This window comes from Mustelus asterias, chromosome 18 (assembly GCF_964213995.1).
Source record: "Mustelus asterias chromosome 18, sMusAst1.hap1.1, whole genome shotgun sequence".
Taxonomy (NCBI): Eukaryota; Metazoa; Chordata; class Chondrichthyes; order Carcharhiniformes; family Triakidae; genus Mustelus; species Mustelus asterias.
Window position 1 is genome coordinate 79,277,578 of NC_135818.1, and position 26,430 is coordinate 79,304,007.

The 26,430-nt window shown below is 45.8% G+C and overlaps 1 protein-coding gene across 1 annotated transcript in view; it reads right to left on the reverse strand.

Annotated features, from left to right (window-relative positions):
- Positions 1–26,430, reverse strand: part of vsx2 (visual system homeobox 2) — a 61,893-nt gene that overhangs the window by 8,987 nt on the left and 26,476 nt on the right. The window contains exons 2-3 of the mRNA XM_078233134.1: positions 19,348–19,432; positions 17,362–17,485 (exon numbers count right to left, since the gene is read on the reverse strand). Of these exons, the coding sequence (XP_078089260.1) occupies positions 17,362–17,485; positions 19,348–19,432 (209 nt within the window). The remainder of the gene's footprint in view (positions 1–17,361; positions 17,486–19,347; positions 19,433–26,430) is intronic.

Consider the following 26,430-nt stretch of genomic DNA (forward strand, 5'->3'; position numbering starts at 1 on the left):
ATACTCTAACACAAAAAATGCAGCAAAGAGTTTGCACACAGCATTTTCCCACATTCAGCAATAAGACTGTGGGGGGAATTTTTTCAAAAAAATTCTAAGTGTCGAATGGGGGAGAAAACGGTAAGTTTTTTCAATGAGGTTAGTAATGGGAATTTACCGCACTCTGTGCAATGCAGAAGCTGCAATGCAATTCTCGCCAGTAGGGGGGGTGGAGTCTCCGCTCGCCCTAGAAGCCGGCTGCTGAGCTCTTGAGGCGCCATTGCACATGCGCCCTGATCTCGCAGTATACTGTGTACACGCCCGTTTTTAGATATAGAATGAAGGATAAATAGTCAAGAGATCAGGAGCACATCCCTGCTTATCTATGGTGAAATAGTGCCACATTTTCCTCAGGTATGGCCTGGATTTAATTTCTCATCCTCTGACAGCACAGCACTCCCTCAGTACTGCACTGGATTTGTTCTCAGACACCTAGAGTGGCTGGTTCAGAAGAGAGAGAATGTTACCCAGATTTTCCAATTATTCTAAATGGGTTATGGGCATCGCTGGCAAGAACTTCCCTAATCGCCCTTGAACTTAAGTTTCTAAGTTTCTAAGTTTAATGGCTTGCTGGGCCACATCGGAGGGCAATTCATAGTCAAACACATTGCTGTGGATCTGGAGTCAAATGTAGGCCAGACCAGTTAGGAATGGTAGATTTCCTTCCCTATAGGATATTGGGGTGCCACAGCGATTAGCACTGCTGCCTCACAGCACCAGGGACCTGGATTCGATTCCCAGCTTGGGTCACTGTCTGTGCAGAGTCTGCACATTCTCCCCGTGTCTGCGTGGGTTTCCTCTGGGTTCTTCGGTTTCCCCCCCACAGTCCGAAAGATGTGCTGGTTCAGTGCATTGGCCGTGCCAAATTCTCCCTCAGTGTACCTGAACAAGCGCCGGAGTGTGGCGACTAGGGGATTTTCACAGTAACTTCGCTGCAGTGTTAATGTAAGCTTACTTGACACTAATAAATAAAACTTTACTTTAGTGAAGCAGATTGGTTTGATGTCAATCGATGGGGTCATCATCACTGACAGTTGGTTGCAATTCTAAACTTTATTATTCTACCAGCTGCTATGGTGGGATTTGAACCCATCTCCCCAGAGCACTAGAATACCATTACACCACTATCTCCCACTGAGGCTGACACTAAAAGGGACATTTCTACTTTGCAGTGACATGGGCTATGATACTTGGCTAAAAAAAACCCTATCGTGTTTCAAAGTTAAAAAAAAACCTAATAATTAAGCTTTTAACACCAAAATTAATTTTTGAAAGCTATCCCCAGCGATAGATTTAGTGGGAGATCAGGTTTAGATTTACTAGGATGCTACCGGGACTTGATAGTTTGAGTTATAAGGAGGGGCTGGATAGATTGGGACTTTTTTCCCTGGAGCGTCAGAGACTTTTATAGAGGTCTGTAAAATAATGAGGGGCCTAGATAAGGTAGATAGTCAACATCTTTTCCCAAAGTTAGGGGAGTCTAAAATTAGAGGGCAAGGGTTTAAGGTGAGAGGGGAGAGATACAAAATGGCTCAGAGGGGCAATTGTTTCACTCAGAGGGTGGTGAGTGTCTGGAATGAGCTGCCAGAGTTTAAAAGTTTATTTATTAGTGTCATAAGTAGGCTTACATTCACGCTGCAGTGAGGTTACGGTGAAAATCCCCTAGTCGCCACACTCCGGCGCCTGTTCAGGTACACTGAGGGAGAATTTAGCATGGCCAATTCTCGAGGTAGTAGTAGAGGCGGGTGCAATTTTGTCTTTTAAAAAGCAATTAGACAGTTATATGGGTAAGCTGGGTATCGAGGGATATGGGCCAAACGCGGGCAATTGGGACCAGCTTAATGATTAAAAACTGTGCGGCATGGACAAATTGGGCTGAAGGGCCTGTTTCCATGCTGTAAACCTCTGTGACTGCATGGTGTTGAAGTGCCAGTCAGTGCTCCTGACGGCGCGGCTTCAACAGTAAGAGATTACACAGATATCGGTGAAATGCCCGGCAAGGCAGCGCTATCTTGTTAAGCTGTTGCCGATGATGTGGGGAGGCGGTGGTTGGTGGGATGGGTGGGTGGGGGGTGGGGAGGAGTGGGGTGGGGGGGTAGGAATAAAAAAAATTGTCAAAATCATTCAAGACTCTTTTGTAATTCATGACGGCTCCTCTCCCCATCAAAGACAGCCGCTGATGAAAAATCACTTCAGCTGCAAGAGAGGCAGGCATGCAGCGACCCAGGGGGCAGCCGGAACCTGATTGAAAAATAAGTTAATTTCTGCATCAATCGATGGCACAGCTTAGCGACAGCCGCTCAAATATCACGGGAAATTAAACTAGCCTGACTCCAGGGAGAAGATGCATTGACCCTTCCTAATTACAGCCATGTAGTTATCATTTTCACCTTAACTGATCCCACCTCGCAGTCTCCCGGGGGAGAGCTACATCTTCTGATTTAACTAATTAAAATGGGAAAATTGGGTGTTAATTTTGCGGTGGAAATTTTCGGAATTACCCTGTAATGGAAATGAAATTAAATCGCTGGCAGATTGATGGTACAGGTCAGGACATAATCTTCTCCTCCTGATTGCCTGATTAAGGCTGTTATCATTTTAGAAATCACCTCGTGTCCTCGACTCCTTGATAAGTTGGATGCGAGGAATTGGTTGGTATAATTTATCACATCTCTCTCTCTCTCTCTCACTTGTATTTCAATGAGATGGCACTTGGGGGAGAGGGGAAGGGGAGAGAGTTACTGACACCTGTTTAGTGCACGTCATCTGGAGGTTCTGCTGCTCTCATTGCTGGCAATAGTGTTGAGGCCAAGGTGGGAGAGGGGTATGCCAGCAACGAGTTGGCACAAATGGGTCTTCTTCTGATTGGCAGTCAGCGACTAGTGGGGTTCCGCAGGGATCTGTGCTGGGACCCCAACTGTTCACATTATATATTAATAATTTGGAAAAGGGAACTGAATGTATTATCTCCAAATTTGCAGATGATACAAAGTTGGGTGGGAGGGTGAGCTGTGAGGAGGATGCAGAGATGCTTCAGCGTGATTTGGACAGGCTGTGGACATCTGCATGGCAGATGCAGTATAATGTAGATAAATATGAGGTTATCCACTTTGGTAGCAATAATAGGAAGACAGATTATTACCTGAATGGGTGTAAATTGGGAGAGTGGATACTCAACGAGACCTTGGAGTCCTCGTGCATCAGTCGCTGAAAGTAAGCGCGCAGGTACAACAGGCAGTAAAGAAGGCAAATGGTATGTTGGCCTTCATAGCGAGAGGATTTGAGTATAGGGATAGGGATGTTATGCTGCAATTGTACAGGGCGTTGGTGAGGTCACACCTGGAGTATTGTGTGCAGTTTTGGTGTCCTTATCTGAGGAAGGATGTCTTTGCTGGAGAGGGAGTACAGCGAAGGTTTACCAGGCTGATTTCTGGGATGGGAGGTCTGTCACATGAGGAGTGATTAAGCTGGTTAGGATTATATTCACTGGAGTTTAGAAGAACGGGAGGGGAGTTCATAGAAATTTATACAATTCTAACATGATGAGACAGGATAAATTCAGAAAGAATGTTCCCATTGGTGGGTGAGTCCAGAACTAGGGGTCATAGTTTGAGGATAAGGGGTAAACCTTTTAGGACTGAGGTGAGGAGAAATTTCTTCACCCAAAGGGTGGTGAATGTGTGGAATTCACTCCCACAGAAAGTAGTTGAGGCCAAAATGGTGTGTGATTACAAGAAGAAATTAGATATAGCTCTTGGGGCTAAAGGGATCAAGAGATGTGGGAAGGGGGGAATCAGGATATTGAATTTGATGATCAGTCATGATCAAAATGAATGCTGGAGCAGCTCGAAGGGCCGAATAGCCTATTCCTGCTTCTAGTTTCTATGTAGATCTCCATGTCCCCCTCAACTATGTGAAGCAGAGCAGACCGGGGGAATAGTTTTCATTCGTTTTTGCATAGTAAGAATATTATTCATAGAGTCATAGAATCCCTACAGTGCAGAAAGAGACCATTTGGCCCATCAAATCTGCACTGACCATAATCCCACGCAGCTGCTGTCCCTATAACCTCATGCATTTCCCCTGGCTAGTCCCCCTAACACAAAGGGGCAATCAAATCAAATCGAACCTGGGTTCCTAGTGCTGTGAGGCAGCAGTGCTAACCACTGCGCCGCCGTGCCGCCCACATTCCAAAGATGTTATGTGGATTGGCCGTGTTAAATTGACCCTTAGTATCAGGAGACTAGCTAGGGTAAATACATGGGGTTACATGGATGAGGCCTGGGTGGGATTGTGGTCAGTGCAGACTCGAAGGGCCAAATGGCCTCTTTCTGCACTGTAGGAATTCTGTGATTCTATGAAACGTCAAATCTGTTTCTCTTTCCACAGATGCCGTCAGACCTGCTGAGTTTATCCAGCATTTTATTTCAGGTTTCCAGCATCCGCAGTATTTTGCTTTCATTTTCTGTGAATGAGACACTATCAGCCCTATCCCAGGGGAACCTGGGCTCATGTTCCTCTCTGTAAACCTTGAGCACAGATACCAATGGTAACTATTTGCTGCCACTCTTAATGAGATCACCAAGCCCAGAGGCTTAGACCCCACCCGCCTCCTCAACACCATTGCACGGGAAGATGGAACGCCATTAGGCAAGATATTTGCTGTTGCCCCATGTCTTCATCAATACAAGCGTATGCTTGATGGCCTGATGAACTCCTCTCCCAGCCTGTCCTGTTCTCACTGACCAAATTATGCATGTACATAAGCACTTTAACAACTACCTAACGCAATAACAGGATATGTTCCATCTGGCTGCCAGATTGAAAGGACAACATTGAAACACATATTTTACAAAATGCCCTTCTGAGTTGGGGCGGCACTGTGGCACAGTGCTTAGCACTGCTGTCTCACAGCGCCAGGGGCCCAGGTTCGATTCCCGGCTTGGGTCGCTGTCTGATGAGGAGTTTGCACATTCTCCCTGTATCTGTGTGGGTATCCTCTGGGTGCTCTGGTTTCCTCCCATAGTCCAAAGATGTGCAGGTTAGGTGCATTGGCCATGCTAAATTGCACCTCAGTGTCAGGGGGACTAGCTAGGGTAAATGCAGGGGATTATGGGGATAGGGCCTGGGGGGGGTTTGTGGTCGGTGCAGACTCGATGGGCCAAATGGCCTCCTTCTGCACTGACAGATTCTATGTTTCTATGAAAATCACTTCATAGAATCTCTCTAATGTTGGAAGGCCTGTGTAATAAAGTCTTTGGAGACAGAAGTCCCTTCAGCAAAATCCCTTTATTTACAATTCCAACAGCAGGACACAGAGTGCTATCAGTCAGCAGTCTACCTTCGGGAGTGCCAGAGGAACTGATACTCCCAGTTAAATACAAGGAAAAGACTCCCTGATTGGCCCATCAATTGGATCCTTAATAAGGGAGTTCATATTCCAATAGGCCGATCTCAATGGCCTGATTGAAGTCATTACAACCTAGAAGGCAGAGCACTGCTCCTCCAATGGGAATGATAGATCTCCAATGGCAATATTGGATCCTCCAGCGGCAGTGTGTTGGCCCACTAGGGACATTGTGACCCCCCCCCTCCCCCCTCCCCCTCTCCACCCCCACCAACCCCAGGGGAAATCACACAAAGTCTGAAACATTAAAATGGTGTCAGGTGAGGGGGAAGTCTGGGAAACCCTGATCTAGAGAATGGCACCAGCTGAGTCTGGGAACAGGGAGTTTCCTTGTATTTAGAACGGAGACTGGAATGCAATGTTTGTGATGATAAATGTTTCTGTGTAGGTTTTGGGTGCTGACAATTAAAGGGTCCACCCTCCATCTATATAACCGTTTCAACCAACACTTTCTGTCATGATGTCCTTGGCTAAATTTAAGGATGAGACAGCGAAACCTCCCGACTTTAGTGCAGCTGTTGAGGCTCAACTTCACCAAGGCTCTCCCTCTTAAAGGGGCACACAATAGTGAGCTCCCTTTCTTAAAGGGATGTATGATGGTGAGGCTCCTTTTCTTAAAGGGGTACTTGAGGGTGAAGCTCCCTCTCTTAAAGGGGTACATAATGGTAAGGCTCCCTCTCTTAAAGAGGTACATGAGTGTGAGGTTCCCTCCCTTTAAAAGGCTTGAAGGTGTGATTTACACTCTTGAAGAAACATAGAAGGCAAACTCTCTCTTACGGAGCTGGAGAATATGGCACTCCCAGTATAAAAGATGAAAAGAGCTAGACCAGGTGCCAGGAAGCATTTATTTTCTTGGAGAACCATCAACTTCTTGAATGGGTCACCAAACAGTGTGTTAGATGTAGAAATACTGCGGTCCTTCCAAAGGGAGCTGAATGGGGCCCTCAGAAGCTAGCAGTTTTGCTACCTGCCCCTGTTGTGTCCTGGAGTTCGCTCTGTGGCCTTTGAAGGTCAGAGAGGAATTTTCTCCCTTTCCCACTAAAATTGGCCCGAGTGTTTTCATTGGTTTCTTTTATTCGCCTCTCTCGAGACACTGGGTGATGAGAGAGGGAGAAAGTCAGGATTGAGAGTCTGGGTTGATGCTGTGTGATATCTGGAAGGGACTGACAAAATAGACAAGAGGTATTTCCTGCCTTTTTTGGGGAGGAGAAATTGGAGTCCAGTGTGGTTTGGGAATTCTAGTTTCCAACATTAGGAGAAAAGAGTGTTCTGACCCCTCGCATAGATATCCCTCACGATCGCTTAGTGCAGAATAACTTGGGGACACCGAAATTGTCACTGGGGTTTGTTTGCTCACTGCTAAAATTCAACATTTCAAATCGTCTGCAACTGAGAATGAGTACCAGATTTTGTTATTTTATATTCCTTCCATATAGGGACGTGGGCAATAAAAATTATTGGCCTAGCCAGTGACGCCCATGTCCCGTGAAAGAATTCTTAAAAAGTGCATACAAAAAAAATCACGAAACAGATATCATTTGAGGATTTTCTGGTTCCCCTCTCCTCTTGTTGAGTCACCCAGCAAATGTGGGATGGTCAGCTTTGCTCCACCACTCATTATTCCGACATGATCTCACTCCAAAGCACTCGGTATGACATAAGAACATCTGAAAATGGAGCTGGAGAAGACCAAATGCTCCCCCGAGCTTACTCCCCCATTCAATACCATCATGGCTGATCCTCTGCCCTAACGCCACTTGCATGCCCACTCCCCATATCCGACAATTCCCCAAGGGACCAAAAACCTGTCTATTCCAGTCTTGGCTGTAACCGACAACGCTTTCAGATTCAGAATTCCAAAAATCCACAACCCTTTGAGTAATGAATTTTCTCCTGATTGGCCCATTCTCCTCAGACTGTTCTAGATTCCTCAGCCAGCTGAAACCACCCCACCAAACCCCTGCACCCTATCAAGCTCCTTCTTCAGAATCTTATATATTTCAATGAGATCACCTCTTATTCTTCCAAACTCCGAAAGACTACAGGCCACATTTATTCAGCCTCTCATCATAGGACAACCCTCTCATCCCAGGAACCAATCGAACAAACCTTCACTGTACTGCCTGCAATGCAAGCATATCTTCCCTTAAGGCCACCTTCCCCCATACAATCTAGTTCATGGGGTGGCCACTATCCATTTTACTGTGAGACCAAATATTCCACAGTCTTGGGAGTCACTTTTCGCTTCTATTTATGAGGCAGCATCCGATATGATGTATCAAATTTGAACAAGAATTTCACATGAATGGGGTAAATTTGTTAAGGGGTTCACACCTTCTGATGCTGATTGCAGCTTTAGTGAGTAAAGGATGTCATTCCATTTTAAATAGGGATGGATATCTGGTTCACATAATCTTCCTCACCCGAGTGCTGCCATCTCAAGTCACCTCCGAGCCCCTCTCATTCCAGCCATCCAACATCTGGAGGGGAGTTTACCAAGTTGCTGGAATGGATGGGTCTCTTCACAATGGCAAAGTAGTATTGTCGCTGGACTAGCAAGCCAGGGACCCAGGTTCAAATCCCACCACGGCAGATGGAGGAATTTGAATTCAATAAAAATCTGGGATTAGAAGTCTAATGATGACCTTGAAACCATTGTCGGAAAAACCCATCTGGTTCACTAACGTCCCTTCAGGGAAGGAAATCTGCCATCCTCTGGAGTCACATGTCTGGCCTACATGTGACTGCAGAGCCACAGCTTAACTGCTCCTCTGATCTGGCCTAGCAAGCCACTCAGTTCAAGGGCAATTAGGGATAGGAGATAAATGTTGGCCCAGCCAGTATCCCATGAAGGAATAAAGAAAAAGCACAGACTGGCTTATAGCGAAGCTAAACTAATGGATGTGCCAATCATAAAATGCAGATTGGGCTCAAGTTAACTACACTACAGCCGTAAACCCATTGGTATATCCAATGGCTCAGCATGGCAAACTTAGTGTTTTACCTTCCCCACTTATTAAGGTTTCGATGGACTGGTATTTCTTTGTGATAACAAAGCTTTCGATCTTTAGACAGCAAAGGAAGAAGGAACCTGCATTTATATAGCACCTTTCCCAACCTCAAGATATCCAATAGCATTTTCCAGATAATGAAGTACTTTTTGAAGTGTACTCCCCGTTGTAATGTGGGAAACATAGCAGCTGATTTGCATGAGGCAACTCCCACAAACAGCTGTGAAAAGAAGCAGTAGGTTATCTGTTTTAAATATTGCTCAGGGCCCATCTTGTCCTTCTCTGAAATAGAGCAGTGAGATCTTATATATCTACCCAAAAGAGCAAATCCTTCTTCCCAGAGCTCAGAAGTGGAGTTTGAAATTATGGCCTTCTGAATGAGAGGTGAGAGAGTTTTGTTTAATTCATTCATGGGATGTGGGTGTCGCTGGCTGGGCCAACATTCATTGCCCATCCCTGAGGGCATTTAAGAGTCAACCACACTGCTGTGGCTCTGGAGTCACATGTAGGCCAGAGCAGGTAAGGACGGCAGATTTCCTCCCCTAAAGGACATAAGTGAACCAGATTGGTTTTTACAACAATCGACAATGGTTTATGGTCATCATGGGGCTGCACGGTGGCACAATGGTTAGCACTGCTGCCTCCCTGCGCCAGGGACCCGGGTTCGATTCCCGGCTTGGGACACTGTCTGTGTGGAGTTTGCACATTCTCCCCGTGTCTGCGTGGGTTTCCTCCGGGTGCTCCAGTTTCCTCCCACAGTCCAAAGATGTGTGGGTTAGGTGGATTGGCCATGCTAAATTGCCCCTTAGTGTCAGGGGGACTAGCTAGGGTAAATGCATGGGGTTATGGGGATAGGGCCTGGGTGGGATTGTGGTCGGTGCAGACTCGATGAGCCAAATGGCCTCCTTCTGCACTGTAGGACTCTATGATTAGACTTTTCATTCCGGAAGTTTTACTGAATTCAAATTTCACCATCTACCGTGGTGGGATTTGAACCTGGAATAAACCCTGAAGGATTATTCTGGGTCTCTGGATTATTAGTCTAGTGACACTACCACTACACCACGGCCTCCCCAATATTCAAGGGTGACACTATAGAGAGTAGACAAGGTTAAACTTCAATAAGAATAAATATTGATTTGATGAGGGAGGGAAAAATAAGTTTTAAATATTGAGGTTGACCTGTTTATACCTCCCAGAAATCCAAACCCTGAAGATCCTGAGGGGTATTGACAGAGTGGATGCGGAGAGGATGTTTCCTCTTGTGGAAGAACCTAAAACTAGGGGGTCACTATTTAAAAATAAGAGGTCACCCAATTAAGACGAATGAGGAGAATATTTTTTCTGTGAGAGTCATGGGTCTCTGGAAATCCCTTCCTCAAAAGGCAGTGGGAGCAGAGTCTTTAAATATGTTTAAAGCAGATCTATAGATAGATTTGTGACTAACAAAGGGGTGACAGGTTATTGGGGGTAGGCAGGAATATGGAGTTGAAGATATAATCAAATCGCCATGATCTCACTGATTGGTGGAGCAGTCTGATTCCTGCTCCTAATTCATATGTTCGTATGTTCACATGTAAAAATGTAACATACATTCCATCATGCGAGAATACATACACTAAAGAGGAAAATAGGGAAAATTTAAACAGAAAATCTAATATTAGAACTCTCTTTCAAAACACCTCTGAGTCAGAAGGTCATGATTATGGCGGTACGGTGGCACAGTGGTTAGAACTACTGCCTCACAGCGCCAGGACCTGGGTTCGATTCCAGCCTCAGGTGACTGTCTGTGTGGAGTTTACACGTTCTCCCAGTGCCTGCGTGGGTTTCCTCCGGGTGCTCCGGTTTCCTCCCACAGTCTAAAGATGTGCAGGTTAGATGTGCAGATGTGACCATGCTAAATTGCCCCTTAGTGTCTCGAGATGGGGAATTAGCGGGGCAAATATGTGGAATTATCAGGATAGGGCCTGGGTAAGATGCTCTGTCAGAGACTCGATGGGCCGAATGGCCTCCTTCTGCACCATAGGGACTCTATGATTCAAGATACACTCCAGAATTTTATAGACAGATTTGTAATCAGTAAGGGAATCAAGGGGATAAGGCGGGAAAGTGGAGTTGAGGGTTATCATATCAGATCAGCCATGATCTCATTGAATGGCAGAGCAGACTCGATGGGCCGAATGGTTTACTTCTGTTCCTCCATCTTCATGGTCTTACAGAGCTGAGCACTTGAGGGCAGTACTGAGGGAGTGATGATTGCATCATCTGCACAACCATTAAACCCTAAGTACACAAAACAAACCCCAGAGGCACATCCATTCTGCTGCACATTGCACTGACTTCCCGAGCAATCAGTCTTTCAAGGAGAATGCTTCAACAACATTCAGAAGAAAACGGTACAAGATTGGACATTAAAGGCAACGTTAACTGGTACCTTGTCTTGGATGGCAAAATATGGGGCATATTGAATACAGCAAGGAGTATTTGTGATCTAGGACAGTACGTCAGGGCAGCATGGTGGCACAGCACATAGCACTGCTGTCTCACAGCGCCAGGAACCTGGGTTCGATTACTGGCTTCGATTACTCTGTGGAATTTGCACATCCTCCCCATGTCTGCGTGGGTTTCCTCTGGGTGCTCCGGTTTCCTCCCACAGTCCGAAAGACGTGCTGGTTAGATGCATTGGCCATGCTAAATTCTCCCTCAGTGTAACCCGAACAGGTGCCGGAGTGTGGCGACTGGGGGATTTTAACAGTAACTTCATTGCAGTGTTAACGTAAGCCGACTTGTGACACTAATAAATAAACTTATAAAAAAACTTACATCAGTCACATAATCACAGGCTGCCGGGTGAGAGAGCATACTGGGAAACATTGCAGAAACTTCAAAGAGAAAAATCAGCCATCGTTTACGAGCAGCTAAGCCAGGATTATTAGCCAATTAATATCTGATGAGTTTTGTCAATGGCCCAATGGGCATTCCTAAACTTTTGCATCGCTGTGAATGAAGCAGGACTCTCATGAGTGGCTGCACTCACTCCCAGGATAGGCAGTGGGAATTAAAACTGGGATCCCATTTCTGAATCCAGGGGCGAAGTTTCCAGATGTGTGTCACAGGACAGCAGAAAGCTGTAATAGGAACATCATCACGGAGAGTAGTAATTAAATGTGACTAGCTGTCTACATCAGGGAATTATCTCATCACAATTAGATGATGGCTCGGCCTTTACTAACACAGTATATTACCATCTGAGCCCTATTACATTGCTGCCTTTAAACATCAGTTTAGCTCAGTCATTGAATTGTTCCCTTAATCAGAAGGTTCAAGGTTCACGCTGTAATCCAGGATTTATTGGTGTATTCTAAAGACTCACTTGCACTCAGCACCTTTCACAAGCTCAGGGTGTTCTGAAGCATCGTACAGCCAATGAGGCACCTGTGAAGGGCAGGGCTGAATTTTGCCAATTTAGGCAGTAATTGGGCAGAGGGTCTGTCTCCTGGTCCTGACCCTCATTCGCTGCCGCATCCCGTCCGCCTCTTTAACCAGAGTGTCTAAAGTGACAGCGACCAACAGACTCGCTGTGGAGGCTCAGTGATGGAGAGCTGTGTGGAGCAGGGGGCAGAGTGTTGGGCAGAATCCTGACAACGGGACTGGCAGCCAATCTCTCAGACCCAGCACAGACCAGCTGATCCGTCTACAGGGGCATTGGTGGGTGGGTGGCCCAAGGATTGCCAATTGGGTCCTTCAGAGTGATTGCCACACACACACTGTGCCCGCTGCGTCCTTGCCCCCTGTGAGTTGGCGAGGTGCAGACAAAGCAGGGAGCCCGTGCACCACTGGCAAAATACTACAAATGGCTGCTAACTGGCATCACCTTCATTGGCTTCCTGCTTCTGCCAGGTTTAATTTAGTGCCAGGGAATCTTCTACATCCACCTAAGGAAGCAACTAGGGCCTCGGTTTAAAACTTCATCCAAAAGCTAGCAGCTCTGGCACTGCTGCTCTCCCTCAGTGATGCACTGGAGTGTCAGTCTAGATTTTGTACCCAGGTTTCTGGGTGCGACTTCACCCCCAAACTTCCCAATACAGTAAGAAGTCTCACAACACCAGGTTAAAGTCCAACAGGTTTATTTGGTAGCACGAGCTTTCGGAGCGCTGCCCCTTTATCAGGTGACTGAACCACCATGCAGTAGTGAAGGAGGAGAGCATTGCTGTATTTCAGAGCAGACGCTTGGCTCCTATCTCCCTGTCCAAGGAGAATGAAAAGATCACGCAGCATCTTTTAAAGAACGCAGGTGGCTTGGTCTTCATCACTCCAGCAACAGAAGAGCAGGTTATCTGATAATTGATCTCATTCTGGTTTATGAGACCTGGCTGCAATGTTTCCCGACATAAAATGATTCTACTCTAAAGCTACCTCATTAGCAGTGAAGCACGTTGGAGAATCCTGATGACTTTGTGCGCTATATAAATGCAAGCTTCTTTTAATCACACCTAGGTATTCATTCTTTTATTTATAAACCATCCAACTCCTTGATTAGATTCCAGCCTGTAACTTACTACCGAGTGTCTATTATTCCATATATAAACCACCTAAACCCCTTCCCACATTGTGCATATTATACCTAGTGTAAATAAACCAGTTTTAAGTAAATACCCAAGTCTGGTTACAGTCCCTCTGTACATGATACCAGAAACCAAAAGAGAAAATGCTGGAAAATCTCAGCAGGTCTGGCAGGATCTGTAAGGAGAGAAAAGAGCTGACGTTTCGAGTCCAGATGACTCTTGTCTTGATGATTATCAGTGTCCTCAGACTTTTGTATCTTTTTCCGCTGGAAATTTGACCCCGTGCTAAATTATGTATATGACAGAAAAAATAGACTTGGATTCGATTTGTCCAAATCTTTCATCATTTTAACAATTTGCTTTTATTTTGTACAAGGTATCAGGTTTGGTGTATCCATCTAACAGAACTCACTAAGATAAAAGCAAATTACTGCCGATGCTGGAATCTGAAACCAAATGAGAAAATGCTGGAAAATCTCAACAGGTCTGGCAGCATCTGTAAGGAGAGAAAATGTTTCGAGTCCAGATGACCCCTTGTCAAAGCTGGACTCGAAATGTCCGCTCTTTTCTCTCCTTACAGATGCTGCCAGACCTGCTAAGATATTCCAGCATTTTCTCTTTTGGTTTCACTCTTGGATATACGTTGGAATACACAGACACCATCTGAAGCCCAGTATAGTCATCTCGCTGTCAAATACGTGCTAATACCAATATCGCATTAAGTTTGGTTACTAAATAAAAGGTGATGTTTTGTCTCCTTCTCAAATTAAGTTGTTGAATTTATTTAGTAGATGTAATTTGGAACCTGGTAAATGACAACGGTTGCTTTAATAGATCTACATCTACAGTGTCTCTAATGTATCCATCCATATATTGATCCATAGTCTATCCATTATCAGCAATACTATCTGCTCTGGTGGATATATCATCCATTTATAATGTGGAGGCAATTTAAACTTGCATCATAAACAGGAGTGAAGCTTGCTGAGTGGCCATGCCCACTACCTGAAGACAATACTCATCTATCTACTTCTCTCAAAGACATTTGACTCATCAAGCCCTATTGTCTTGGTACACCCTGCTCACCCTGAATCCCCTTTAGTAACAAGAACTGGTCTAGTTTCTTCCAGTCCTGTTTCCTGTTCAATCCTCCATGCTGGTAATCCGTTCTTCGTGTCTACAACCCTTACAGTAAGAAATCTTCTCCCCCATTTCCATTTTTAAAATTGTTGTCCTTAATTTGTAAATTTGATTTGATTTATTATTGTCACATGTATTGGGGTGGTACGGTGGCACTGCTGCCTCATAGCGCCAGGGACGCAGATTCAATTCCAGCCTCGGGTCACTGTCTGTGTGGAGTTTGCACGTTCTCCCCGTGTCTGCGTGGGTTTCCTCTGGGTGCTCCGGTTTCCTCCCACAGTCCAAAGATGTGCAGGTTAGGTGGATTGGCCAGGCTAAATTGCCCCTAGTATCAGGGGGATTAGCAGGGTAAATGAGGGTTGCGGGAATAGGGCCTGGGTGGGATTGTGATTGGTACGGACTCGATGGGACGAATGGCCCCCTTCTGTACTGTAGGGATTCTATGATACAGTGAAAAGTAATGCTCCTTGCGCACTATACAGACAAAGCATACCATTCATAGAGTACATAGGGGAGAAGGAAAGGAGAGTGCACAAACAGTCATAGCTAAGGTGTAAAGAAAGATCAGTTTAATATATCGTAGGTCCATTCAAAAGTCTGATGACAGCAGGGAAGAAGCTGTTCTTGAGTTGATTGGTGCATGACCTCAGACTTCTGTATCTTTTTCCCGCTGGAAAATTGACCCCATGCTAAATTATGTATGTGACAGAAAAAATGGACTTGAATTCAACTTGTCCAAACCTTTCATCATTTTAACAATTTCTACCTTATCCTGTCTCAGGACAGAACGGACTTGGAGCAGTCAATCTTTTCACATAAGTCATTCCCGAACCATTTGCCACCTCACTGTATTCCCTCCACTAACTGAAATAGGAAAACTAAAACTGCCCACAGTACCCCAGATATAGGTCACATCAGGGTCAAACAGTTTGTAAATGACCTCTCTGGATGCGCCTTGCTACGCATTCCAACAGTCTGATTATACAGTGCTCCTGGGTTTAATCATAGAATCCCTACAGTGCAGAAGGAGGCCATTCGGTCCATTGAGTCTGCACCGACCACAATCCCACCCAGGCTCTATTCCCATAATCCCACATATTTACCCTGCAATTCGCCCTGACACGGAGGGACAATTTAGCATGGCCAATCCACCTAACCCGCACATCTTTGGATTGTGGGAGGAAACTGAAGCACCCGGTGGAAACCCACGCAGACACGGGGGAGAACATGCAAACTCCACACAGACAGTGATCTGAGACCGGAATTGAACCCGGATCCCTACCAATGTGAGGCAGCAGTGCTAACCACTGCTCTCTCCTGCCTCAATATCCCTGGAGCATTTCCATTTTAAACATGTGTGTTACTTACTTGCAGCATACACTAAATTTCAAAAATACTTCATTGACTGTAAAACACTTTGGGACATTCTGATGTTATGCTACACAGTGAACGTTCTTGCATTCATATTTATCCATTTTGCTGAACTGGATCTGTTCTTAGGTCTGGTGTATGTACATCCGAACTAGGAGGAGGCCATTCAGCCCTTCGAGACTGCTCCGCCTTTTAATAAGATCATGATTGATGTGATAGTAACATCAAATCTGCATCCTGTCTGCCCCCAATAACCTTTCCAACCCCACCCCCCCACCCCCGCTTACCAAGAATCTATCCATCTCTGCCTCAAAAATATTCAAAGATCCTTTTCAGAAAGAGAATTCCGAAGACTCACTGCCCTCTGAGTGAAAGATCTTCACCTCAACTCTCTTTTAAATGGGTGACTCCTGGGGGATGATTCTCCCATCCCGCTGCGCTGATTTTTTAGCTGGGTGTCCGGCCCCAAGCGCGTCTCCCAGGCACGGAACTTCATGAATTATTTAAATAAGAATTTAAATATAATCTAAATACAATTAGCGAGCCCGGGACAGAGGCCTCCGGGCCCGCGAGCCTCTCCCCGCCGCCAGAGTGTTTCACTCCAGTGGGGGTTACACTAGCTCTCCACTTTTGGGGAGCTGGCGCCCGGCCCCGCTGGACTGAAGGGGGGGGGCAATCAGTCGGGCGTGGTGGGGGATGCTGCCCTCTTGGCATTGGCACCTTGGCAGTGCCAGCCTGGGCCCCAAGGGGCAAAGTGCCAATGCCCAGGGCACACCTTGGCACTGGCCACCGAATATGGGGCAGAGGGTGGGGTTTATGGGGGCAGGGCCCGATGGGGCGATCGGTGGTGATGGGGGGGGATCCCACTGCCATTCTGCAGTCAGGAGCGGTGAGGGAAGGAGGGAGGCCAGCGATCGGGATGGGAGGGGAGACAGCACTGTAGGGGGTTGGGGGGGTTTTGGTGCTGTGGGGAGGGGGGTGCCGTAACTGTTGGGGGGGGTGTGGGATCAGGGCGGTGGGGAAATCGGGGTAGACCGTGGGGGTGGGGGTCGGGGCTGCCCAGGAATGTTTGGGGGGCCAGTGAATGGGTCGTGGGAGTTTGAGAGGGCCGGCATTGTAGCGATCGCGGGGCTGGCCAGCGATCGGGAGGCCGGCAGTGCGGAGACACAGTGCATGTGCCAATCTCGGCACTGACAGATCAGCGCTGTGCAGTGGCCCGCTCAGCGTCATGCTGCTGGCCTCTCCAGCGGGGTAAGCCCCACCCACAGCTTTTAACGTGATGCACGCTCGTGCACTCAGCAGGGTACAGAATGTGCGAGATTCATTTTGAAAATCCCACTGAAAAAAACCAGTGTGATTTACTCCAGTTTTTACGCGAATTAGAATTTTTGGGGGGAAGAATCTCGATCCTTACTTTTAAACAGTGACTCCAACCTTGTTCTAGATATATATAAATCTATAAATGCTCAAATATCTGTGTCCATGTACCTATCTATTTATGTTGCACTTCTCTCTACTCACCCATATGTAATTGACTCTACCGATAGGTTTACCTATTTAGTATAGTATGAATATTGGAGCATGATATTCAATGGCATTACCATTGCTGAATCCCCCACCGTTATCATCCTGGGGAGTTATCACTGGCCAGAGACTGAAACAAAACTTGAGAAAGCTGCATTAGTCTTTCTCGATCTTTCTATCTCTGACTGTCTCTTTTGCTCTCTCCCTCTCATTCTGTCTCTCTCTCAATCTGGCCTCCCTCGCTCTATTTCTCCACCTGCCTTTCTCAATCTGTCTATGTATGTTTCTCTCTGTCTCAATTTACCTGAATCCTATCCTCCGGCAGTTCTGTTTTCATGGCCAGCATCTCTCGTGCATAGACATCTGGATAGTGCGCTTCATTAAACGCCTTTTCCAGCTCCTCCAACTGGTAAGAAGTGAAAATAGTCCTTAAAATGGGAAAGAAAAGAGAATGAGTGGGTTGTGAGCAGGCACCTCGGAACGCTGAGCATCCCTCAACACTTCTGTCCAGATAGTAAGAACAGAGAAACATTCAGACAAAGTTGCTCTTATACAAAGATCAACTCATTTGTTTAATATGCAACATTAGCGCGTAAAGGTAGACATCACATCACGCAGTCTAGCTTATAATGAGATGCTGCAATTTATTCTTTTTTTCATCCTAATTTCTCACCTCATGAAGCTAATTGTTGACATTTCATAGAATCCCTACAGTGCAGAAGGAGGCCATTCGGTCCATCGAGTCTGCACTGACTCTCTGAGTAAGTATCCTACCCAGGCCCTCTCGCCCCGCCCGATCCCTGTAATCCCACACATTTCTCTTGGCTAATCCTTCTAACCCAGACATCCCAGGACATTAAGAGGCAATTTAGCCCGGCCAATCCACCTAACCCGCACATCGCTGGACTGTGAAAAAGGTTTCTGTGAAACCTCTTGAACCTTTCTAAAGTACCAGTGAGGCCAAAACTAAAGTCCGGCTTTGGTCACTGCACTTAAGGTGCAGGGCATGGTGGCACAGTGGTTAGCACTGCTGCCTCACACCGCCAGAGACCTGGGTTCAATTCTGGCCTCAGGCCACTGTCTGTGTGGAATTTGCACATTCTCCCCATGTTTGCGTGGGTTTCCTCCGGGTGCTCCGGTTTCCTCCCACAGTTCAAAGATGTGCGGATTGGGTTGATTGGCCACATTAAGTTGACCCTACTATCAGAGGAATTAGCAGGGTACATATGTGGGGTTATGGGGATAGGGCCTGGGTGGGATTGTTGTCAGTGCAGACTCGATGGGCCGAATGGCCTCCTTCTGCACTGTCAGGATTCTATGATAAGGAAGGATGTAAATGCCCTTGAGAGGATGCAGAGGAGATTCCCCAGAATGGTTCTCGGGATGAGGGATTTTAGCCACAATGTTAGGGTTGGAGAAGCTGGAGTTGTTTTCTCTGGAGTAAAGGAGATTGAGTGATGGTCTGCTAGAAGTGTACAAGATTATGAAAGGTTTAGAAAAGGTGGACAAAGGAAAGCCATTTATATTCGCTGGTGGTTCAAGGAATCAGGGACACAGATTGAAGATTTGGGGTAAGAGGTACAGGTGCTAACATGAGGAGGAGGTTTTTTTACGCAGCGAGTGGTACTGAACTGCAACAAGATACCTACGAGGACGGTGGAAGCAGAGACAATAAATGGTTTAAAAAGGAAAGTGGATGGGCACTTGAGGGAGATAAATGTGCAAAGCAGCAAGGATAGAGCGGGCTGGGGTTGGGGAAGAGTATGGGACTGACTGGATTGCACTGCAGAGAACTAACATGCGTCTGATGGGCCGAATGTCCTCCCAAGCTGCTACCACCACCCTCACCCAAGAATATATATATTTTTTAAAAACTGAATCATAGCATGGACAGACAGAGAGCTGGAATACAGCCTGCATAGGTAAACATCTGGGTTACGACCGTACGGATTGGTAAACAGCTGGAATACAACCATACGGATGGTAAACAGCTGGAATATGACATTGTGGATAGGCAAACATCTGGAATACCATATAGATAGGTAAACATCTGGAATTCCGCACAGATAGGGAAACAGCTGGAATACAACTGTACGGATAGGTGAACATCTGGAATACCTTATAGATAGGAAAACAGCTGTAATACAGCACAGGTGTGCGAACAGGGTACGGGTAAGGAAATATAGTTCACACAAAGTAAAGACACAATACAATTATATACAGGGTGACAACAAATACCATTAAACAGACACATCTTTCTACGGCTGTGGCTGTGAATTTCAATGCTTACCTGTGACGTCTTTTTTTTCTCTTTTTCGTTTGGCTCAGATTGGATTTGGAAAGTTTCCTGTCGCTCGATGAAATGTCCTCAGAATCTGAATTGAAACAGAAAGCGTTTCCATACATAAAATATGTTTGAAAATATAATTTTCCATGGTGTGTAACAGGATATTGTTTGGGTCGAGGGGCCCAGTCGCCATCAGCAACTGCAAGATCAAACACTCTGGAATATTGCAATGCCCTACCACCTCAATAGAACCCAAATCATTGGCCATCTTTTTGTATTTATTAAATTTGCTCCTCTAATTATTAAATTGATTAATTAAGGAAATCATAGGAATCATCATAGAATTCCTTTAGTGCAGAAGGAGGCCATTTGGCCCATTGAGTCTGCACCGACAACAATCCCACCCAGGCCCTATCCCTGTAACCCCACTTATTTACCCTGCTAGTCCCCCTGACACCAAAGGGCAATTTACTATGGCCAATCAACCTAACCCGCACATATTTGGACAATGGGAGGAAAAGGGAGCACCTGGAGGAAACCCACGCAGACACGGGGGGAATGTGCAAACTCCACATAGACAGTGACCCAAGCCAGGAATCAAACCCGGGTCCCTGGCGCTGTGAGAACAGTGCTAACCACAGTGCCGCCCCAAAAATATAGCATGAATTCTAAAGGGGGTGCAGGAACTGAGAGCTGTGGGGTGTAAGAGAAGGCTGAGAATGTGGATAAAGAAGCATTTGGAATCCTGGGCTTTATAAATAGAGGCATGGGGTACTGAAGCAAGGAGGTGATGATAAAGTTTTATGAAATACTTGTTCGGCATTAGCTGGGGCACCGTGTCCAGTTCTGGGCACTGCACTTCAGGAACATAGAACATAGAACATAGAAAGCCACAGCACAAACAGGCCCTTCGGCCCACAAGTTGCGCCGATCACATCCCCACCTCTAGGCCTATCTATAGCCCTCAATCCCATTAAATCCCATGTACTCATCCAGAATTCTCTTAAAAGACCCCAACGAGTTTGCCTCCACCACCACCGACGCCAGCCGATTCCACTCACCCACCACCCTCTGAGTGAAAAACTTACCCCTGACATCTCCTCTGTACCTACCCCCCAGCACCTTAAACCTGTGTCCTCTCGTAGCAACCATTTCAGCCCTTGGAAATAGCCCCTGAGAGTCTACCCTATCCAGACCTCTCAACATCTTGTAAACCTCTATCAGGTCACCTCTCATCCTTCGTCTCTCCAGGGAGAAGAGACCAAGCTCCCTCAACCTATCCTCATAAGGCATGCCCCCCAATCCAGGCAACATCCTTGTAAATCTCCTCTGCACCCTTTCAATGGCTTCAACATCTTTCCTGTAATGAGGTGACCAGAACTGTGCGCAGTACTCCAAGTGGGGTCTAACCAGGGTCCTATAAAGCTGCAGCATTATCTCCCGACTCCTAAACTCAATCCCTCGATTAATGAAGGCCAGTACGCCGTACGCCTTCTTGACCGCATCCTCCACCTGCGAGGCCGATTTAAGAGTCCTATGGACCCGGACCCCAAGGTCCTTCTGATCCTCTACACTGCTAAGAATGGTACCCTTCATATTATACTGCTGCTTCATCCCATTGGATCTGCCAAAATGGATCACCACACACTTATCCGGGTTGAAGTCCATCTGCCACTTCTCCGCCCAGTCTTGCATTCTATCTATGTCTCGCTGCAACTTCTGACATCCCTCCAAACTATCCACAACACCACCTACCTTGGTGTCGTCAGCAAACTTACCAACCCATCCCTCCACTTCCTCATCCAGGTCATTTATGAAAATGACAAACAGCAAGGGTCCCAGAACAGATCCCTGGGGCACTCCACTGGTCACTGACCTCCATGCAGAGAAAGACCCCTCCACAGCCACTCTCTGCCTTCTGCAGGCAAGCCAGTTCTGGATCCACAAGGCAACAGCCCCTTGGATCCCATGCCCTCTCACTTTCTCAAGAAGTCTTGCATGGGGGACCTTATCGAACGCCTTGCTGAAGTCCATATAGACCACATCCACCGCTCTTCCTTCGTCAATGTGTTTGGTCACATTTTCAAAGAACTCAACCAGGCTCGTAAGGCACGACCTGCCCTTGACAAAGCCGTGCTGACTACTTTTGATCATACTAAACTTCTCTAGATGATCATAAATCCTGTCTCTCAGGATCCTCTCCATCAACTTACCAACCACTGAGGTTAGACTCACCGATCGGTAATTTCCCGGGCTGTCCCTGTTCCCTTTCTTGAATATAGGGACCACACCTGCAATCCTCCAATCCTCCGGAACCTCTCCCGTCTCCATCGACGATGCAAAGATCATCGCCAAAGGCTCCGCAATCTCCTCCCTCGCCTCCCACAGTAACCTGGGGTACATCCCATCCGGTCCCGGCGACTTACCAACCTTGATGCCATTCAATAGTTCCAACACATCCTCTTTCTTTATGTCCACAAGAACTTATGTCCAGGAAGAACGTGTAAGTTTAAGAAAGGGTGCAAAAAAAGTTTTAAGGGAATGGTTCCAGGGATGAGGAACTTCAGTTACCTGAATAGGTTGGAGAAATTGGAGATGTTCCCCCGAGAGAAGAGAAGGTTGAGGAGAAATTTGATCGAGGTGTTCAAAAACCATGAGGGGGGTATGGACAGAGCGGATATAGAGGAACTCTGCCCTCTGGAGGAAGGGTCGAGAAGCAGAGGGCAGCAAGTTAAGGTGATGAATGGCAAAAGAAGCAACTGCCATGTAAGGAAAAGCTTTTCTCTTTGGTGAGTGGTTAGAATCTGGAATGCACTGCCTGAGAGTGCGGCGGGAACAGATTCAGTCATGGCTTTCAAAAGGGAATGGGATAAGCACAAAAAGATTGCAGGAAAATAGGGAAAAGACAGTGGAGTGGGACAAAGTGTGTTGCTCTTGCAGAGAGCCACCATGGATACAATGGGCTGAATGGCCTCCTCCTGTGCTGTAACCATCCTTTGATTCAATGATTCTTAATCAGTGTGGAAAAATAATTAAGTGGCCTTTCACTGTCAGTGTAGAAGGAAATATTAGTTGAGATCAGTCTGCCCGGACACTCAGTTTCACATATTCCAAAAGAGAGCAAAGGATTCTGACAGATCCAGCCTTTAAAATGGACAATCCTCTGTTCAATTTCATTAACCTCACCCCGAATCAATACACAGAAATATTTATTTAAAACTGCACTTCTCATTCAAATTCAAAACAGTATACATTTTACAGCATGGAATTCCACTTCTGATAAATTAGAAATAAACTGAGACACAACAGATCTCTGAGGGAAAAGGTTCATTCAGACCAACCCTAATGTTCCCACCCCAGCATTGTCAATCCTGGCTCTCCCAACACCATCCACATCTCAGGTGACTTCACTCCAGTTTCCCTCCATGCCCCATGTTAATGGCATGCTCACATTGTCATGGTACGTGGCTGAAGGGCGTCATTTAATGAACTACTTGGAGCACATATAAATGGGGGACAGCTGGGGCACTGGGTGTGTGGGAGGGGAACAGTGAAATTCACTAAACTCTCTCAGTAAAGAAAAGCTCTTTGATTTCACCAACTGGCTTGGATCCTGTTTACACCCCAACCCAAAACACTCACTCATGGGGAGAGGTGGTGGCCCAAGGCCAAGCTGCCAACACCCGGGAAACTAATCTATAAAATGGAGGGGGTTACACAATGGAAATTTGTGCATCTTCTTAAAAAGGAACTTGGGCATGGTGCAGCCGAAAGAATTTTTATTGTAGCTCAGTTAACCATTTTACTTTTAAATTCAACTGCACTGTGTGGTTGAGTTTATGTAATAAGTCCTCGGAGGCGGAAGCCCCTTCACCAGAATCCCTTTATTTACGAGATCCAGTAACGCTATACAGAGTGCTGTCAGTAAGCAGTCCACGTCCGGAGTGCCAGAGGAACTGACAGTCCTGTTTAACTGCAGAGTATGGGGCTCTCTGATTGGACCATCAATTTGGCCCTTAATCAGGGAGCTCATATTCAAGAAGGCCAACCTCACTTGCCTGATTAAAGTCATTACAGTTTACATTAATTTTCATGCGCCTTTCCTTGTAAATATTTCCTTTAAACCCCTCTGACACTTCCTTTAAATATCATGGTCTATCATCTTGAAATGAGTAGGTTAAAATTAGCATTATTTTTACCTCAGAAACACACCGCCCTGTTGCGTTTCTTCAACTACGCTGTGTTTCTCTCAGTTTCAGACACTAACCGTGTTAATATTATCTGGGATCAAAGGGGGACTCTTTGTTTAGCAACATCGTAACTGCAGTTTTAAAAATACACAAGATGTTTCTGATTTTGTTACACACAACAACCAGAGTGGTTCTGTAATTCTGTCCCACTTAGAGAGAGAAATACTGGCTAGAAATGAGAGACCACTCCAATTTATAATCAGCATTGATACCAACAGGCAGATTATTTTGGAATATGTGATAGAGGTTCCCCAAAAAGCTTTATGCACTCGCCAGTGGTTTTAATTAAAATAGTCCCTGTAACTTGTAAAACAGTAACTTATATGACTGGACACGGTAAGAAGTCTCACAACACCAGGTTAAAGTCCAACAGGTTTATTTGGTAGCACGAGCTTTCGGAGCGCTGCTCCTTCATCTGGTGAGTCAGAAGTTAGAAGCAAAATTGGGGTGGTGGGAGGAACATTTTCAAATGTGTATGGAACTGTTATTCCTTTTTAATTCCTCACTATTGAATGTGCCGTGGGATTGGACCTCTTTAAGCTGAGAGGTGAAAATGGACCGATTGCAGTAACCGTTAAGGCAAATTTCAATTTCCTTTCCAGTTCTGTCTCTTTTTTTTTGGGCTGCACGGTGGCACAGCGATTAGCACTGCTGCCTCACAGCGCTAGGGACCCAGGTTCGATTCCCGGCTTCAGGTCACTGTCTGTGTGGAGTCTGCACATTCTCCCCATGTCTGCGTGGGTTTCCTCCGGGTGCTCTGGTTTCCTCACACAGTCCGAAAGATGTGCAGGTTAGGTGGATTGGCCATGCTAAATTGTGCCTTAGTGTCAGGGAGACCAGCTAGGGTAAATACGTGGAGTTACGTGGATTGGGCCTCGGTGGGATAGTTGTTGGTGCAAGCTTGATGTGCCGAATGGCCGCCTTCTGCACTGTAGGACTCTATGATTCTAAATGTTTTCAGACTGAAAGTCTACGTGTGAGTCTTAGGGATCTTGGGGATGAGATTTTGTGTTGTTTTAGATTTGTCAAGTCAGTAAAGTTATTTCAGCATCGCATTATGCTAATAAAAAAAATCCAGAAATATAGTACAATTTTCCTTTGGATATTTTACTGTCTTTTGAGGTTATAAGACCCATTTGCACAGAATCCCTGGACACGGGTAAATATTGTACATGTGCATGCATGATCTCCAGTGAGTGTGTCAATATACGCAGACAAAATGCTGGGAATGCTAGTATTTGCTGAGGGATTTTAGGAGTGTGTCACTGTAATTAACTCTGTGTCGGTGCTTGTAGAAGTTCTCTAGTAGTGCTTAAACATTTGCAGTGGCCGCTTAGGAGTGTGTCAAACCCTATGAGTGATCAGAAGCTTTTCAGGTCTTTTTTATTCATTCGTGGGACATGGGCGTTGCTGGCTGGCCAGCATTTATTGCCCATCCTTAGTTGCCTGAGGGCAGTTGAGAGTCAACCACATTGCTGTGGCTCTGGAGTCACATGTAGGCCAGACCAGGTAAGAACAGCAGATTTCCTTCCCTAAAGAACATTAGTGAACCAGATGGGTTTTTCTGACAATCTACAATGATTTTGTGGTCATCAGTAGATCCCAGATATTTTTTATTGACCTCAAATTCCACCATCTGACTTGGCGGGATTCGAACCTGGGTCCCCAGAACAATAGCTGAGTTTCTGGATTAATAGTTTAGCAACAATACCATTGGGCCATCCCCCTCCTTTAGAGAGTGATCTATCAAATATTCCAACATAATCTGTTTGTTTATATCAATGCTAATTATACACCGGAGCTGTGCCGCACTCCTTGCCAGCATTTCTCTCCCTAAGTGTCACATTCCCATGTGCTTTCCAGTAATGGTGTTGAGTGAAGATACAGGGCTGATTGTCAGTCTGGCCCCATTCACATATTTTTAAAATAGTTTACAATCAGCTGCTATATTTATCAATTTCATTCAAAAGAATGACTCTTTTAAAATGCAACGTTCTAAGGGTGTAACCTTGTTAGTCACAAGACAATAGTAGGGACTGATTCTAGAATAATCCACAGTATGACAAGGGCGGTGCCTATATTTACTAATGGATAAACCACAAATACAATAAATTATACAGTTAAATTGCCCAAATATACAAGCAAGCCAATTCAAAACACATCAGTTTTTTGCCTCAATCTGCCTCAATCTCAAACCCAGCAAAGAAACAGAGGAAACTCATTAAAGCAAACCAAATGCATCAATCCTGTTCAATACTTTAATTCTACACAAATGTATCCTCAAACCCACTCAAAATGTTACAGCAGCCCTCCCCATGTGTACCATCAAACCATTCCTGAGGTTCCGACAAATTCTACCATATACCATAGCAAACTTATCCCAGTAAATTCCAAACTCTGCCCAAAAACATACCAGCAAACCAACCCAAAATAGGTGGCACTCCAAAATGGTCCATCAAACCCAACTAAAACTGTAAACCTCTATGACTCTAAGTGCTTCCAGATAGGGGTGGCATGGTGGCACAATTGTTAGCACTGCTGCCTCACAGGGCCAGGGACCCGGCTTTGATTCCAGCCTCGGGTGACTGTGTGGAGTCTGCACATTCTCCCCGTGTCTGCACGGGTTTCCTCCGGCTGCTCCGGTTTCATCCCACACTCCGAAAGATGTGCAGATTAGGTGCATTGGCCAAGCTCAATTGCCCCTTAGTTTTTCTGTGTGTGCAAGTGTGTGCCCTATAATGATTACTTCCTGTGACCCTGAATTGGAGTAAGTGGTTAAGTGAAGAAGTCAAATTTAGAAAACAAATCAATAAACCTTCAAATACACCATCACGTC